We start from the raw sequence: 17,146 nt of genomic DNA on the forward strand, positions 1-17,146 counted from the left end.
TGTGTGTGTGTGTGTGTGTGTGTGTGTGTGTGTGTGTGTGTGTGTGTGTGTGTGTGTGTGTGTGTGTGTGTGTGTGTGTGTGTGTGTGTGTGTGTGTGTGTGTGTGTGTTTGCTTGCCAGAGAACGCAGTGTCTTGCTACAGGATCGAGCCGGGGACAATAGCAGGCATCATCTGTGCTGATGTGCTGCTGACCCTTATCATTGTCATTGTCACCTACCGATGTGCCAGTTTAAGGCATCAGAAGAGAGAAAGTGGTGAGGAAATGAGGCTTAAATCTGTTTCTGTTGTGTGTGAATATCTGCAATGTTTTGGGACTCAGTAAATGAAGTGTAACTTTGTTAAATTTGGATTGTCAAATACTAATTACTCTCTTTGTGTCTTTCTTTTCATCTTCCCAGCTGACAAAGTGTATATGAATGTCCGGGCCAACTGCAAGAACTAATTTTAAAATGAAATTACATTCAGTTTCTTAGATCCTGTTTAGTGTATTGCAAGATGTTAGAACTCTTTTGCAATAAACACAACTGTCTAAAACACATTTCAGTTTTTGTTCATTATAAAGAGTACTATTTAACACACACATGTTGCAAACCCTAGTAAATGAGAGGTTTTCTGAACAGTGAATATGAACTGCTACCATCTACTCGGAGATACAGGGTCCCACGATTCAATAAAGTCAGACTGAAGCACTCTTTTGTGCATCAGTCAATCCTCACAGTAAATACAGAGCTAAATCCCAGATCAAATGCACGCTGAAGGCTCTTTGAGCAGCTTTTCTCTCACTGTTTGTGCTGTTATGTTAAATGTTTGTTGTTTGTGTTTCATGTATTGTGTCTGGATACTTGTCTGTTGATGTTGGACATGGAGCTGCTGTGACACAAGTCAAATTTCAGACTTGATCTGACAAATAAAGTATTATCGTATCGTATCGTGTGTCTGGTCACAGACAACTTTAAAGGGGTAAATCAAATTCACCAGCCTTGTGAAATATGTTTGAATGCTTACCAGCTCATGAAATGTACAGCACCCTCTGCAGTTGACTTTAGGTAGCAAAATGTCTAAATACTGTCATTTGAACCCTTTAGGCCCCTGAAGTTTCCTTTTAAATATATGTAAAGATACGAGTGATGACAAAAATAAAAGACAGATCAAATTATTTTAGATAGATGTTTTTAGTTTAGAATCGTACAAGCCACCAAATGGATAACGCATTAATGAGTACATTCAATAAAACACAGGAAGAGCATTTTTGTTAAGTCCAATAAATAATAGCAGTGTGCCTTTGTACGTGTTTACTTAGTAACATGGTGTTTTCTGTTTTTCAGTTTCATTTATACTCATCTTTTGTATCACTCTGTATGTCTAAATACAGCAGTGTGACTAACAGGACACCTGATTAGATCCTGCATGAAAGCTACTGTATTGAGTTGAGCGGTGTGTTGAAGGTGTTAATGTTGTCAAACTGCTGCCTGCCATTTCCGTGAAACATGAAGAGCATGCATGTTGACCAAAGCCAATTTAATATCTTTGAAATATCAGTCTGACCTACCGCCTCTGTAGGTTCACAATGGTTTAGTTTATGCCGTGGAATCACTCCGAAATAACCACAAGAATAACAGCCATAGAATAGGATTGGACGGTTAAAAGCCAAACCACTTCATTCTTTCAAAACATTTGGAAAGTTGTTGCAGGGTTGTTGTGCATGAGGAATCTCCGTCAGCTTGCTATTGCTCAACGTTGGCTGACCTGGTTCTGTATGATTGGACTTCAGGGCATCTCTTGATACCATTTCATTTTATTTAGACACTATTGTCAACTTTAATTCTAATTTTGAGGAAAAAATAAATACTTTTCTCATGTTCTGTCAATGATCCGTGGAGTGCCTCAAGGTTCGATTCTGGGACCATGCATTCATTGTTTATCCACTTTCTTGTGGATGGCATCAAGAACTATAATTAATCTCCCTTTGAAATCCAGCAATTGCACCTCACTTGTTGGATTTTCTAAGTGATAATAAACGAAAGTATTTCAGCCCTCACCTGGGGGCATCCAAGGACAAGGTCACTGGTTCAAGTCCAGCGAATTATGTTTTGATCTATTATAATATATTAAAAATGCTTTTTGGTAGCCAGTTTATTAAACATCTGGCAGGTGACTCGTTCATTTTCATGTCATTAATAAGGTTATTAAAGATTATTGAGGGGTTAACAATTTTCAATCCTGTTTTTGATTATACATTTTAATGACTTGATTTTTCTTCTAGCTGATTTACAATTATTTTCCGGAAGATCAAACAACTGTAAGGAGGAATCTTTTTTTAGGAAATAACGAGCAAAAAATATAATTAAATGTCCTGTTAGAAAAAGAGAAGGAGGCATCTTTCACAGCCTGGCAAAACAAAAGCTGTTCTAAGTTAGGGTTTGTGACCCATTTGTAAGTATTACTATATTATTAATCAAGCATAATAAAACCACTCAACACATTTTTACAATAATGGTGTTATTATATTATTATGTACGCTTTAATATAAGATCAAGATGAAGATGAGTGAAAAGGGTCCAATTGGTTTTGCTGCTGCAAGGTATTTATAACTTTAAAAAATCACATAAGTCCTCTTTTACTATTATTTCTAAATTGAAAAACGATATGGATTATTTTGATTGGTGTTTTTGTAATTGGGTCACCTAGGCGAGAAATGTAAATAGTTTTAATAATCTTATATATCCTATTGTTTTATAATGTACTACTTCTGTCGAGTATTTTAAGTATTTATTCTAACCATTTGAAATATTCGGACAGCTGTAACATAAAAGAAGCAATGAAAGTACTTTCATTTCGCTGACAGGACATCAGCTTTGGAGATAAACGTGTGGTTTAACACTGGCTCACAGACTAGCAGTGACTGTGGCCAACCGCCCACTGTTGTGAACCACAGGTCATGAGGAAGTGCTTTATTTGGTGATATGATATGATCACATGCATTTCAGCAGAAACTGCAGGTGTGTGAAACTGACCTAATTCAGCTCCTTATCTTGGCACCTCTTGCGAACAGTAATTTATATAATTAACAAACTCTTAAAAAGTCAAAAAGAAGGCCTGAATCTTCAATCAAATGTGACAGTGGAAGAATTGCTTGTTGTATGTATTACACCTGCCAGCCTCACATAAGTGACAATACAGAGAAACAGCCGCTTCCTCTTCTCTCAGAGGACTCCCTCCTCCTCCTGTATATGCTGTCACATGCTGATAAACCCTCACACCGCTGCGAGTCAGGACCGTTTTTCATGAAACCTCCTCTGGCTTTTTGTTTATGGGTGCATCGACACAGCCCTTCGAAAGAGAGCTGTAGGACCGCTGGCCCTCTATCTCTCATTTCCTCTCTTGCCAGAAACCAACATAAAGAAGATGTCTGACGCCCTTTGTATTGTGGGTTCGTATTTTGGTGAGTGGTGTTCTTAATTTGTTTTTAACAGTGAATAATGAAGCTATTAAGGCACAGGCATTGTTGTTATTAAGTAAGGTTTACATAATGAACTTTCTGTCTTTCAGGATCCACAGAAGGACAGCAAGGTATCTTTAAAGCTTTAAACATTTGCCTCTGTTGTTGTATTTCGATTATGTGTTACAACTCTTTGTCTTTGCCCTTTTTACAGATTGTGGTTCTTGTTACCTGATAAATATGGGCTCTGTAATTGGCATTATCGCCTCTGACATCCTCTTGACCATCTTCATCATGATTTCTGTGTTCTGCTTTGCAACTCATCTCAAGAAAAGGAGGAAGTGGGATTCTCGTGATGGTGAGCACTATCTTTGTGTATTGCTGCTTATTTTTGAGTATGCTCTATCTATGGTATTACATGGCAGACGGGCAGTAACAGGACCCTCTTCAACAGGAAAAAGAAATCCACCAACATCATCAGTTTCAAAGAAAATGGCAACAGAACTCACAGAATCTCCCTACCAGGTAAAGCAGAACTGTTTCATTATGTAAGCCTTAAAGATACTTAAACTGTTATATCTACATATCATTTGTGTTTCCATAATGATTTGTTTTGACTTCTCTGTAGGAGTTACATGGAATCCAATCAGATGTGTACAGCGATCTTCAGCAGTTTAGGAAATGAAACAAAGGAACTATTAAAAAAAACAGCAATGCCTTAGCTGCATCTATAACTGGAAAACACTTCCTTAAACTCCAGCAGCATTATATGTAATAACAATCGTTATATTTATATGTTTTGCATGATTTAATTATGTTGTTTTGCTTGTTTGTAAATCTTAAGCTGTCTTCAAATTATATATTTTCTATTTAACCAATTGTAAATTAAACTACATTTTAAAAACAAGAAAATAATTAAGATGCATTATGTACTTGTTCTTTTATTCTGTATTTCACACGATTATATTCACATCTTCACTTGACAGTTAACAAATACAGAGATCTGACAAAAGACACATTTTCAGTATATTTAGATTTAAAATGTAAACTACAATCTTCAACCAAATATCATGCTGCAGCAGTTTTAACCAGTTTCTAGTAAGTCTAACACGTTTTGTTTTTTTAAACCTGTTTATTTATTTAAGAAAAAAAGAAGGAAAAGCATCTACATTTGGATGAAAAAGCCCCCGAATTGGGAAACAGCCAGTCCGCCTCCTATGACTCAACAGATGGCAGCCCCTGACTCACTATGAGGAATAAATAGAATCAGGAAAAATAGAGAAAAATAATTGGTATTCAGCAATACATACCAGAATGACAAAGCAAGATCTATAAAAAACAAATGTCTAATAATTAGACAGGGATGACATACTAAATGAAATGCATTTGTCTCATTAAAATGCATTGCAAACACACCTCTGATCATACGGTGGCTCTGATCTTTGCTGGAACAGCGAAGGTACTGGGGCTCTGCTCTGGAGGAACTAAAGCATACATAAGAAATTACCATTCTTTCATGAAAGCTCTGTATAAATCAGTTATAAACAATGTTTTTACAATATTCACTTGTGGAAGAAAACTCCTCTTACCTATTGGATACATTTCATGGCTCATAAACTCTCTGGTTTCTGTAGGAATATTAAAAAACAATTGTTCACCCTTTAATTGTTCAGAAGATAATTCTTGGAAAAACACATCTTGTTCAATAAGCGCAGGCTCTTACCATCATAGTCTGGATCTCCTCTGATGCCCACTGGAGCAGGTCTGACATTGTGGCACTCCAAACTATCCCAATCCAGCGGCACTCTGCCTGGGCCTGGAGCCAGCATCCCATTCAACTCATGAACTCTTCCTGGTGTTGCCTTTCTTTGGACACTACCAGTCATTCTGTCTTTACTCAAACGAACAACTGGTTTTCCTGACAAATGTTCAACCTCCTGAGCCTCCACCATCACTCCTTCCTCACCGCTTGCTTTTTGTTTCTCGTGTGGCCCACTTTGTTCCCTACTCCCCTGAACCGGCACGCTGCTCAGATCCATTGACCCCACACTGGTTTTATCCCCCGATGGTGCTGCGTATTTCTCCTCAGCTTTGGGAATCTTGGTCACGTCACTGTCAAGGCCTTTTAAGGCATCTGGGAAGAGTCAAAGTTATTACTACAACTTCTGCGTAATTGTGTACATAACATTCAAGATTCATAATTCCTTTTATTGTTACATCTTAATTATATATATAGAGTAAAACAAATAACAGACATTGGGAAGCCCATGCGCATACCTGTAAATCCATTGCTGCCATAACTCGCTGTAGATTTAGCCTCAGACCTTTCTGTGACTGAGTTTGCAGCTATGTAAAAATAAAGATGTGACAAGTTCCAATAATCAGGAGCTGTGTTGTATTTACATATGAGGCATGATACCACATTTAAAACAAACATACTTATAAATACACATGCTAATAACTGTACTTTACTGCCTCCAGCCTCCCAGGTTGATATTCTGGGCTCCCTCGAAAATAATATCCTCCCCTCTGTCACGAACCTTGGAGTGACCTTCAATAGCGCTTTTAAATTCGATAAGCAGGTCAGCAGCGTAGTCAAAACCTGCTTTTTTTAAATACGACAATTGGCCAAGACCAAGTCGTTTTTATCTTTTAAATACCTGGAAAGGGTTATTAACGCCTTTGTTACCTCAGGTAACAAAGGCGTTAATAACCCTTTCCAGGTATTTAAAAGATAAAAACGACTTGGTCTTGGCCAATTGTCGTATTTAAAAAAAGCAGGTTTTGACTANACGGTACACATACCCGTACCGAAATTATTCGGACAACTTTTTGAAAGTAATCTCAGGTGCTGCGTCGCAGCATTCAGAGTAATTTGCTCACATTGGGTTCAATGCGTCATAGAGCGACCAAGTCATTTCATTGGACGAGAGGCATACTATAAGAGCTGGTCACAGGGATGCGTTCAAATTTAGTCAGTAATTTGAGGAACTGTCGAAATGGCGAACGCAGATAAAGTTGAGCTCGAAAATCCTCCAACATCATTGAAGTCTCCGGTTTGGGAACATTTTGGTTTCGCAGTTACGTACAAGGATGACGGACAAAGACAGATGGACCGAAACAAAGCTGTTTGTCGGCATTGTTCAACTAAAATTGGTTACGCGGCTGGCAATACATCAAACTTGCACACTCATTTGAAAAGGCATCACCCGAACGTGAATATCACCGGTACCAAAAGAAAAAAGACTGAAGTGCAAACCCAACTCCCACTAGCATTTAAGCCTCCACCACTCGCAAGAAGTTCAGACCGAGCCAAAGCTATTACAAACGCCAAATATCCTTATGTTGCCATGTTAGCAAAGCGCTACCTGGCTGTATCTGCTACCTCTGTCCCAGAACATGAAAATATGAAAATACAATGGCAAATCATGATGTCAAACTGGCTGCTTAGGTACCAGTACAGTACAGTTCAAATACAGATTATTTCAGTTCATCGAAATGCTGCACCTTAATGTTTATTTTATTATATTTTGTATTTATTTGAGTGAATATTCGCAGTTTAATAATAATTAAAAAAAATATATATATATTTTATGTTTTGTGATAATTTTTTCTGCTGTACCGAAAACGTACCGAACCGAACCATGACCTAAAAACCGAGATACGTACCGAACCGAAATGTTTGTGAACCGTTACACCCCTAATAAAATGTTATCGCTTCAATCTAGTTTCCTATTACACAATTGCGTTACATTGTCATAATTGCAGACCTTTCACAAAAACCTATATAGACACACTACAGGAAAGGGAAAACCCCAAAAAGCATAATAGGCCCTTTTTAAATTGATTGTAAAAGAATATTATTGATAGAAAATGAATCTGGAACAATTGTGATTTTTTGTTACCATAAATCAATCAAAAAAGGTCAAAAACATAATCAGGTTCCAGTTTTTATTTCTTTGATTTAGTATAATCTTTGTTATACATTGAATATCTTTGGGTTGGTTGGACTAATCAAGTCATTTACCGGTAAATATTCCGGGGTACTTTAATGGTTGTTTTTCAGCATTTTCTGATGACAAACAGACCAATCAAAATGGTAATTGTCAGATTAATTGAAAATAAAAACAAACATTAGTTGCAGGCAGCCCTACAGAATTAGTAGCCCATGCAACTCTTTAGAAATCCTCTATTCAAGACTCTAGTGGAAGTTTCTTAAAACCACTGAGTCTTCTGGTTCACTAAAAGGCATTGAAGTGTGGTTTCCAGCAGGGGCACACAAGGCCATATGGAAATGAGACCAGCAGGGGAAGCGGAAACTTCCTCCTTTACTGAATGAAGCCTGCTATATAATCTGCAACTCAACATACCACTAGTGGCCAGGTTCAATATACGAGAAAGTGAAACAATCTGCAGTATCCAAAGCTTTACAGCAGCCAGGGACACCTGTTGTGTTATGAGAGCATGATGGGTTCTCAGGAACTTGATCTACTGTTGACATAGAATGTGTTTTATGCCTTGATCTGCTTTTATTATGCAAAGTTGTCTGCTTCTAATCATTAATATTGGGTTCATTTTCTATTTGGTACATCCAAAATTGACTGTAGAATTCTATTCCTTCATGGATAATTCAGTAAACTACTTTTGTTGATCAACACTAATAACCATAAACCACACACGTGAAAAAAACAGTAAATACCATCTAGTGCCAGGCCAATGAACCTACAGGGGAAATATATTTCCTTCAATCTTTCCAGTGTAGCATCACAGCCTTTACGAAATACAGTAAATCAGCCATTTCAGCAGATTCATTCTGAACAGAATCATCTCAAATACATATCAAAAATACACACTCCCTTTAACCCATCCATCTTCTCCCACTTATCCGTGGTCGGGTGGCGGAGGTAGCAGTTCCAGCAGAGAGCCCCAAACGTTCCTTTCCCCGGCCACATCAACCAGCTCTGACTGGGGGATCCCAAGGCGCTCCCAGGCCAGCGAAGAGATATAATCCCTCCACCTGGTCCTAGGTCTACCCCTTGGTCTCTTCCCAGCTGGACGTGCCTGGAACACCTCCCTAGGGAGGCGCCCAGGTGGCATCCTTACTAGGTGCCCGAACCACCTCAACCGGCTCCTTTCGACGCGAAGGAGGAGCGGTTCAACTCCGAGTCCCTCCCGGATGACTTCTCACCTTATCCCTAAGGGAGACACCAGCCACCCTGCGGAGAAAACCCATCTGGGCCGCTTGTATCCGCGATCTCGTTCTTTCGGTCATGACCCATCCTTCATGACCATAGGTGAGGGTAGGAACGAAAATGGCTCGGTGGACAGAGAGCTTTGCTTCTGGCTCAGCTCCCTTTTCGTCACAATGGTGCGGTAAAGCGACTGCAGTACTGCTCCGATTCTCCGGCCCATCTCACACTCCATTAATGCACATGAAGGAAAATTAAGTAGGAAATGCTACAATATATCCTCCAAAGGTTGAGACTTTTTGGATGAACTGCAGGTTTTCTAAATTAATTTAATACTGCAAATGTAATACATAAAGACAATGACAAAAAAGAATAACAATGGTGTGTTTTGTTCTCGACAAATCCCATGACGAGACCAAAACCATATCCATCTGTCATGATTTTATGACTTTCCTGACATTCTAAAATATACAGAATTGAACAGAATGGCTGCATGAACTCACAAAAAATTGAGCGAGTAAAGACTGTATTAAACACGTTCAGTACACACAAACACAGAACATGTGCGTACTACATTATGTGTGTGTACTTAAACTTCTCAGCGCTTTTCTGGCTCTCATGACGTACAGACCATTTCCCCGAGGGGCTAATTAAGAATTATCCTGTCTTGGTTTATGACTGCACGCTGCTTCTTCTCAACAAGGACGAGCGGTAAAGTGCGTCTGGTGTCACACACACACACACACACACACACACACACACACACACACACACACACACACACACACACACACACACACACACACACACTATGAGATGCTTTTCACAAGGCCTGAGAAAGCTCATATGAAGGGGGAATTAGTATTGGCCTTGTGCTGCTTATCCATAAGATTCTAATGCAGCTATCTGGCTAAACCTAATCAATAACAAACAGGCTTACACAGCACATAATACACATTGCTTCTCCCATCCCCACTACAGAAAGGGAAATGCAAAGCCAAAATATAATCCCAGCAGGTAATCTTTGCTTAGTCTGTATACATTAGTCTCTGTTGATTTAAAATAAGCTGTCTTTGTATTTGTTCAGACTTCAAGGTGTGTTTTCCAATTTGGCCTCAGGCGCAGCACTCTGTGAAATCTTGATATTTAAAGTTATTTACTTTTGTTCCCAATCATTGACAACAACAGCTAACTTTTCAGATAGTGCCACTTTAATTTGCTAGTGCTGTTTTAATACAATTTAAAGTATGCTATAATCTTTGGGAATTTTGACAGTTGGTCTGACAATATAAGCAATTTAAGATGCCTGAAATAAGCTCTGTGTTTAAAACAAGCTGTAGAGATTTTCACGTTTTATTCTACAAAATAAATTACGTAAACCAAACACCTCACTTGCGAATGTCCGAATCTTCTAGGCGTCATAAAAAATGGCGGATGCAAAAAAATGACTAAATGTGACTACTAAACATCATCATGAATCTGCCTTTAATTTAGCAGTGGTGACGTCGTAGTTAGTTTTTAGCCTACCATTAGCTTTTTAATTCGGGTGACTGCATTTGCGCTTAAAAAATCACAAAGGGGTGTTATATGTATACTATTATCCTGGTGGAAAAAACGTGTTAAATCTGTGTTGGCCACAGGGCATATTTTTCTGCAATATCGAAATCCAATGGGGACATTACTCTGTGTCCATAACTCGCCTGCCGATGCTGACTTCCGGGGGCCGTTGTACACAATTTGTCATCCCTGAATCATCCTTTACACTGGTCTCGCTTATATGAACATCTTAGGGAACAGAATTTAGAAAAGTGTGCCATTCTATGTCAAAATATGAGACTATAACAGGTCATCAGGTTTGCAAAATGTTTTTTTGCTTTCTAGGTGATAGGTTGGATACATTCCCCTATTTGCAACAAGCCCTTTTACATATTTAATATTCAAATAGCTTTTAGAGCTGAGTAGTAACTCCAGATGACTCTTAGTTGGAATTAAATTCAAAACACAAACCTCAGTTATGGGCATAATTTAGTTTGGATGGTGGCTGTAAAAGTGTCAGCAAGGGCATATTATATTGTGTAACAGTGTTTAACTCATCACACAACTTTGGCAATGTTTAATCACAATTACTCATACAAAGCAGCTGGTAAACATGATGAAATGTAATATAAGCAGACTTGACCAACAATCGCTTTTTCCCTGGAGGAAAGACATGCAAAACGAAGAAACTACAGTTTTAGATGTAGGCACAATAAATGCTGTATCCAGTACGCAAATGTTAGCAACCCTATTTTAGCCGAGGAGAGTATACACCTAGCCAAAGGACTAACCTAGTGAGTTTCACAGTATCAATGCCTGTTAGCATTGAAACACAGAGGGAAAAAAGCAGAATAAGGTAAGTACCCGAGGCTACAGTTGTGACTTCACTTCCTCACACCAATTCTTGGAAGGTTTTGAGTCATCTCAATAAATCACAGCAAAATAAGAACCACACAGCTGATTTCTGTAGTGGGGAAGAATAGCCTCATAGGCAAACGTACCACTAGCGACCAGCCAAATGCTTGTAAAATGTGACTTGCTTTACTCAACAGCCAAATAAATAGAAAAGTTGAATTAAAATAAAGTGTGGCTGGTAAATTTGACCATTAGAATTTTTTCTTCGATAGGCCAATATAGGCATTGAACACAAATGGTTTCGATTAAGATAAGTAATCTCCAAGCAAGTTTCTAGAGAGCCCTTGGCAAGTTTTGCTATTTGAGGGTTACCATCTAGACACAACAATAACATAACCTGGCACCAAAGGTCAGCTATCAGCAATTGGCAGTTTTCTATTATTACACTGTAATGAGTTACACAGCTCTGGTTTTGATGTTCAGTTACTTTTAAAGTCCATTTATTCTAAAGCTGAGGGCTTTAACTTTGGGCAAGCTTGTCAACACGTGCATATCTGCTAATGGTAAGCATTTCACAGCTATTGGTGGTTAGAATTAATAACATTTGTATGGTGTTATGGCTTGCCACAGCCCGAATAGGCAACATGGGCAACACCTCCGCTTCTCCGTCCCGCGGGCCCACCACCTACGGGAAACAGCGATGGGGTCGGGTGCGCTGCCAGAAGGGTGGCAGTGAAGGCAGAGGGTCTCGACGGACCAGACCCGGGCGACAGAAGCTGGCTTTGGGGACGTGGAACGTCACCTCTCTGGGGGGGAAGGAGTCGGAGCTTGTGCGGGAGGTGGAGCGTTACCAGTTGGATCTGGTTGGGCTCACCTCTACGCACAGCGTCGGCTCTGGAACCTTACTTCTGGATAGGGGTTGGACTCTATTCTTCTCCGGAGTTGCTCAAGGTGTGAGGCGCCGGGCGGGTGTGGGGATACTCACAAGTCCCCGGTTGGGTGCTTCGTTGTTGGAGTTTACCCCAGTGGACGAGAGGGTCGCCTCCCTACGCCTGCGGGTTATGGGGGGGAAAACTCTGACTGTTGTGTGTGCTTATGCACCCAACAGCAGTTCAGAGTATACGGCCTTCTTGGAGACCCTGGAAAGAGTCCTGTATGGGGCTCCTGAAGGGGATTCGTTAGTCTTGCTGGGAGACTTCAACGCACATGTGGGCAATGATGGAGACACTTGGAGGGGCGTGGTTGGGAGGAACGGCCCCACTGATCTGAACCAGAGTGGTGGTTTGTTACTGGACATCTGTGCTAGTCATGGATTGGCCATAACAAACACCAAGTTTGAACCTACGGATGCTCATACGTTTTCGGGCATCCCTGTGGAGGCTGGGGACATTAAACCAGAGTGGGCGGTGTTCAAAGCCTCTATTGCCGAAGCCGAGCTGTGGTCTCAAGGTCTTAAGTGCCTCAAGGGGCGGTAACCCTCGAACCTCCTGGTGGACAGGGAAGCTGTCCGACTGAAGAAGGAGGCCTTCAGAGATATGTTATCCCGGGGGACTCCCGAGGCCGTTGCAAGGTACCGACAGGCCCGAAGGGCAGCAGCCTCAGTTTTGGCCAAGGCAAAGCAGCGGGTGTAGGAGAAGTTCGGAGAAGCCATGGAAAAGGACTTTCGGGGCGGCACCAAAGTTGTTCTGGAAAACTGTCGGACACCTGAGGAGGGGGAAGCATGGAACCATCCAAGCTGTGTACAGTAACAGCCTGTCCACACAGCGGCGTGTGTTGAAGCTTCAACGCTTCTGCCCATTCACTTTGAATGGGGTGATGTCACGCATCGCCAAACTGCGTTGTGGGAGCAAAGCGTAGCTGTTCTCGCGGTGCTCGCTGCAAAAGTTGAGCAATGTTCAACTTTTGAAGCTTCAACGGAAGCGTCAGTCAATCGAATCATATGCCAGTACAAGCTCTAGCCAATCAAACAGCTGCTTGTGTGGACGGGCCGTAAGGATGGGACGCTGTTGACCTCAACTGATAGGGCGTTGGAAGGAACATTTTGACAAACTCCTGAACCCGACAACTCCGCCCTCTATGGTAGAGGCAGAGCTGGAGTACGCCCAGAAATGCTGAAGGCTCTGCGTGTTGAGGGACTGTCATGGTTGACACGTCTCATCAACTTTGCGTGAAAGTCGGAAACAGTACCAAAGGAGTGGCAGACGGGGGTGGTGTATTTATACAGAGTACACACACTGAAACAGAGAAGTCTAAAAACAGAATGTTACTCACACAATTCTAGAAGTCACCAGTTGTTATCCTGTCAAAATCGAGTTGCACATGAAGGTCATGCAGGATGGGTCATGACCGAAAGAACGAGATCGCGGATACAAGCGGCAGGGATGGGTTTTCTCCGCAGGGTGGCTGGCGTCTCCCTTAGGGATAAGGTGAGAAGTTCAGTCATCCGGGAGGGAGTTGAACCACTCCTCCTTTGCGTTGAAAGGAGCCAGTTGAGGTGGTTTGGGTACCTAGTAAGGATGCCACCTGGGCACCTCCCTAGGGAGGTTTTCCAGGCACGTCCAGCTTGGAGGAGACCGAGGGGTAGACCTAAGACCAGGTGTAGGGATTATATCTCTTCGTTGGCCTGGGAGCGCCTTGGGATCCCCCAGTTAGAGCTGGTTGATGTGGCCAGGGAAAAGAAAGTTTGGGGCTCTCTGCTGGAACTGCTACCCCCGCGACCCGACCACGGATAAGCGGGAGAAGATGGATGGATGGTGTTTTCCATAATTTATGCATAAGTTATTTTAATAACGAAATCCAGCAACCGGAGACATCTTTAATTTGCCTTCACGCAGCTCAAAAACCTACAGATTGGCAATACTGTCCAATTGATATGCTCATTACTCTGAATGAATGCCACCTAATTAGCTTAATATTTTAGCAAAGCTATCTTAACCCTCTGTTAAAACGTCCCATTTTCTGTAGGACATAAAATCCAAAGCTTGCTGCTTACAATGCAAAGAGAAAGAACCCTGTATTCAGAAATAAAACGTAATGTCTGCAGTACACACCAACAGCTATTGAACCTAATCAGGTTTTCTTATTAGATTAGATTCATTTAAATGATGACCAGTGAACTTCAAAAGATGGTTGACTGTCTGAATAGACTTACTGTAATGATAATTATTTTGGCGATCATTGCCATTCATTTCCAGATCTACTTAGATTCTTCTTTTTGGTGGTGTTGGCGTGCCTTATTATTAGTTAATATGGCCAAATACACTGACATGGATTAACAACTTCCCTGTCCCTCACAATTTAATATTGAAAGGGGCTTGGGTTATTCAGGTTGTTTGTTTAAGATAAACATATGTGTAGCCTGCTCATCAAACATTTATGTTGTTTTAAAGGTTTAGGAAAGTGAATGTTGAATTTAGAAAAAATAGTTTTTAATTATAAAGTCAAAGTGGCTGTAAATGGCTATTTTAAACGTAATAAAATTGCACTTCTTGAAAAATAATGGCTTTCTAGCTTGGTCAATAATATGAATATTTTTAAAGGCTGTAGTCATTGTGCTGTTTTCATTACCTAAATGTGTCTTCTAAAACCATTTCATTCCTGTTCTTTGGGACAGACAAAACAGCATGAGGCTTGTACAATTCAGTAGCCCTTCAGTAAACCTCAATTATGTCATGGCCCTAAAGCTCATAATATTCAGTTACTGTTGTGAAAGATGTTTTTAAGGTCTTGTTATTTAACTTGTTGGAAAGAAATTGCTTTACAAATTATTATTATTATTATTTTCATTGTGCGCGTAAGTTAAATGCGTATATCAAAAAAAGGATGGGACAACCAGTACAACAATTGAGTTGCATGTCAAATCTATGACATTGCAATTAAGTGTGACTGAAATGGGTGTAATTTAAAAGATGCCCGTGTGAATTATTAGGGAAATAGCATGTCATTGTCACCAACAACTGTTGTAGCAGTAAAGCATGTCTCACCCCATTCAACAAATGGTTACAGCCCATAAACATCTTCAATCATGATAATGTCCACATACAATGGTAGGAAAAGCAGGTACATGTTAAGTTTGGCTGAGTTTTTTTTGTCTCTTATTTTGAAAAAAGGTTGAGACTGGATGCTTTTCCTTCATGCACTTGGCTCATAGTTTACAGGAAGCGAACAGCAATGCCTGGATTGCACAAATACCAAAGGCATGCTTTACCATATTTAACCATGTTATTCTGTCTTTACGTTAGACATTCCCATTTTCTTTGATATTCTTATTAACACATGTGTTTGTGTCTTTTATTTATAGTTGAACAAAACCTAGCAAGGTTAAAACATGCAGAAGCAAAACACCTTTTTTTAAGGCAATCTGTCAGGCGCAGTTCATCGCATTTGCTGCCAAGGGACACAGTAAACACGGCCAGGGCATGGCACATGTTTTTGATAACATTGGATGCACCTAAGTACACATTTAGCCCCATCCTGCAACCAAGACTGAGCTGTTGGGTGGTTAGGTGACTGTAAAGGCAGCCGGCCAGTCATCCATGTAATCAGGAAAAATGCACTGACCGCTGGGCACACACAGGTGACTTTAAGTTGCACATCACAGCAGAGTCTTTAGGCACGAAATGAGGCCGATGGTAAATGCACTTAATATGCCAGTCATTGCGACTTTGATACCAGCAGCCCCTTGGCTATGACTAGCCAGTCGTAACCTTACAACAACCCTGCTTAGCCCATAATATAATGTTGAGTAATACATTTAGCCAACGCCACAGACTGTCCGTGCCTCTGTTTTTGTTTTGTCCTCGTGTGTAATCCATTGACAGTTTTTTTCAAACATTTTCAGGCACAGTAGGGTGCATAAAGTTAATGGCAACACAAAGACCAACTGATCGGACTAGCATCTGAACGACAACTGTCAAGCTAAACGGTGACGCTGGCCTTTAATAAATAAAGAGCAAATGAAGAACTGAGTTTGTGTTTTAATATTACAATTGAATACGTATTGTGTGTTGCATTACTGCTGACGTACTAACATTAGCTTTATTGCTGCTGTAGTTGGAAACCAACCTAGGCAAGATGCACATTCCTGCCTATGTTAGCTAACTCGCATGCTAGCAGCGCAGTGCTAGCTACCCGATCCAGGAGGCAACTGTGTATTTCGTGTATCCGAAATCCACTAACCTGTAAACAGCAATATCCTTGGGCTAGAAAGTCGATGATAACCCCCCAATATCTCAGTTACGTTTGGCACTCCTTGCATATCCATGTGTCACAAACGATGATTTACTCCCAAAGTGGTCACTGCTTCCTCTCCTTCCTCCTGGTAGCCATTTCCAAACATCCAAATAAAGCAAGCTAGTCCCAGGGTAGATTTTTCTTCCTAACAGCATCCTCCTCTCAGCCCCAGCTGAGGCCGCATCTGAAAGGCAAACCTGACATCTGTTGGAAGAAAGCAAGAACACACCTTATTTAAAAAAACATTAAATCAAATCAAATCAAATCAAAGTTTATTTATAAAGCACATTTAAAAGCGATTGTTGGTCGGGCCAAAGTGCTGTACATGTAATAAATACTACAATCACATAAAAACACATTACTACAATCACAATAAAAGACAATCAATTACAACAGATATATAAAAAACACAGGGAATAGTCAGGATTCGTGCTCCGCTCTGACTAAAAGGCCAGGGAGAAGAAGTGTGTTTTAAGAGTAGACTTAAAAACCCCTAGGGTCTCTAGGCCGACCTCACATGGAGGCGCAGTGTTCCAGAGCCTAGAGACAGCTGCTGCGAAGGCTCGGTGCCCTCGGGTTTTGAGCCTTGTCTTGGGCACTATCAGCAGCAGCTCGTCAGCAGACCTTAAAGCTCTGGCTGGGGTTTAGCGCTGGAGGAGTTCAGCTATATAGGCCGGAGCCGGCCCATTTAGTGCTTTAAAAACAAATAAAAGGAGTTTAAGGTCAATTCTGAACCGAATTGGAAGCCAGTGCAGTGAGGCCATAATTGGGGTGATGTGGTCACGCTTTTTGTGGCCAGTGAGTAGACGTGCAGCTGCGTTCTGCACTAGCTGCAGGCGTCTAATTGACGCCTGGTCCATACCCACGTATAGGGCGAAATGTCACCGCAGGCTG

The 17,146-nt window shown here is 40.9% G+C and overlaps 3 protein-coding genes across 4 annotated transcripts in view; 2 read left to right on the plus strand and 1 right to left on the minus strand.

Annotated features, from left to right (window-relative positions):
* Nucleotides 1-537, plus strand: part of hcst (hematopoietic cell signal transducer) — a 1,798-nt gene extending 1,261 nt beyond the window's left edge. Inside the window, exons 4-5 of the mRNA XM_010789697.1 lie at nucleotides 121-255; nucleotides 400-537. Coding sequence (XP_010787999.1) covers nucleotides 121-255; nucleotides 400-443 — 179 coding nt within the window. The 3' untranslated portion in view covers nucleotides 444-537. The remainder of the gene's footprint in view (nucleotides 1-120; nucleotides 256-399) is intronic.
* Nucleotides 538-3,259: 2,722 nt separating this feature from the next.
* tyrobp (transmembrane immune signaling adaptor TYROBP) lies at nucleotides 3,260-4,139 on the plus strand. The gene is made up of 5 exons (XM_010789701.1): nucleotides 3,260-3,443; nucleotides 3,551-3,571; nucleotides 3,655-3,798; nucleotides 3,895-3,965; nucleotides 4,069-4,139. The coding sequence occupies exons 1-5, from the start codon at nucleotides 3,407-3,409 to the stop codon at nucleotides 4,123-4,125; spliced, it is 330 nt and encodes a 109-aa protein (XP_010788003.1). The 5' UTR covers nucleotides 3,260-3,406; the 3' UTR covers nucleotides 4,126-4,139.
* A 95-nt stretch (nucleotides 4,140-4,234) lies between these two features.
* LOC104961398 (uncharacterized) lies at nucleotides 4,235-6,081 on the minus strand. 2 transcript variants are annotated; one of them, XM_010789699.1, is made up of 5 exons: nucleotides 5,718-6,081; nucleotides 5,164-5,574; nucleotides 5,030-5,068; nucleotides 4,857-4,924; nucleotides 4,235-4,687 (listed from the first exon to the last, which is right to left on the minus strand). In XM_010789699.1, the coding sequence occupies exons 1-4, from the start codon at nucleotides 5,875-5,877 to the stop codon at nucleotides 4,863-4,865; spliced, it is 672 nt and encodes a 223-aa protein (XP_010788001.1). In that variant the 5' UTR covers nucleotides 5,878-6,081; the 3' UTR covers nucleotides 4,235-4,687; nucleotides 4,857-4,862. The 2 variants fall into 2 exon arrangements, with proteins under 2 accessions (XP_010788001.1, XP_010788000.1); XM_010789698.1 differs by having other exon boundaries at nucleotides 4,235-5,068.
* Between the last annotated feature and the right edge of the window lie 11,065 nt (nucleotides 6,082-17,146).

The sequence above is a fragment of the Notothenia coriiceps genome, unplaced genomic scaffold (assembly GCF_000735185.1).
Source record: "Notothenia coriiceps isolate Sejong01 unplaced genomic scaffold, NC01 NC01_scaffold00033176, whole genome shotgun sequence".
NCBI lineage: Eukaryota > Metazoa > Chordata > Actinopteri > Perciformes > Nototheniidae > Notothenia > Notothenia coriiceps.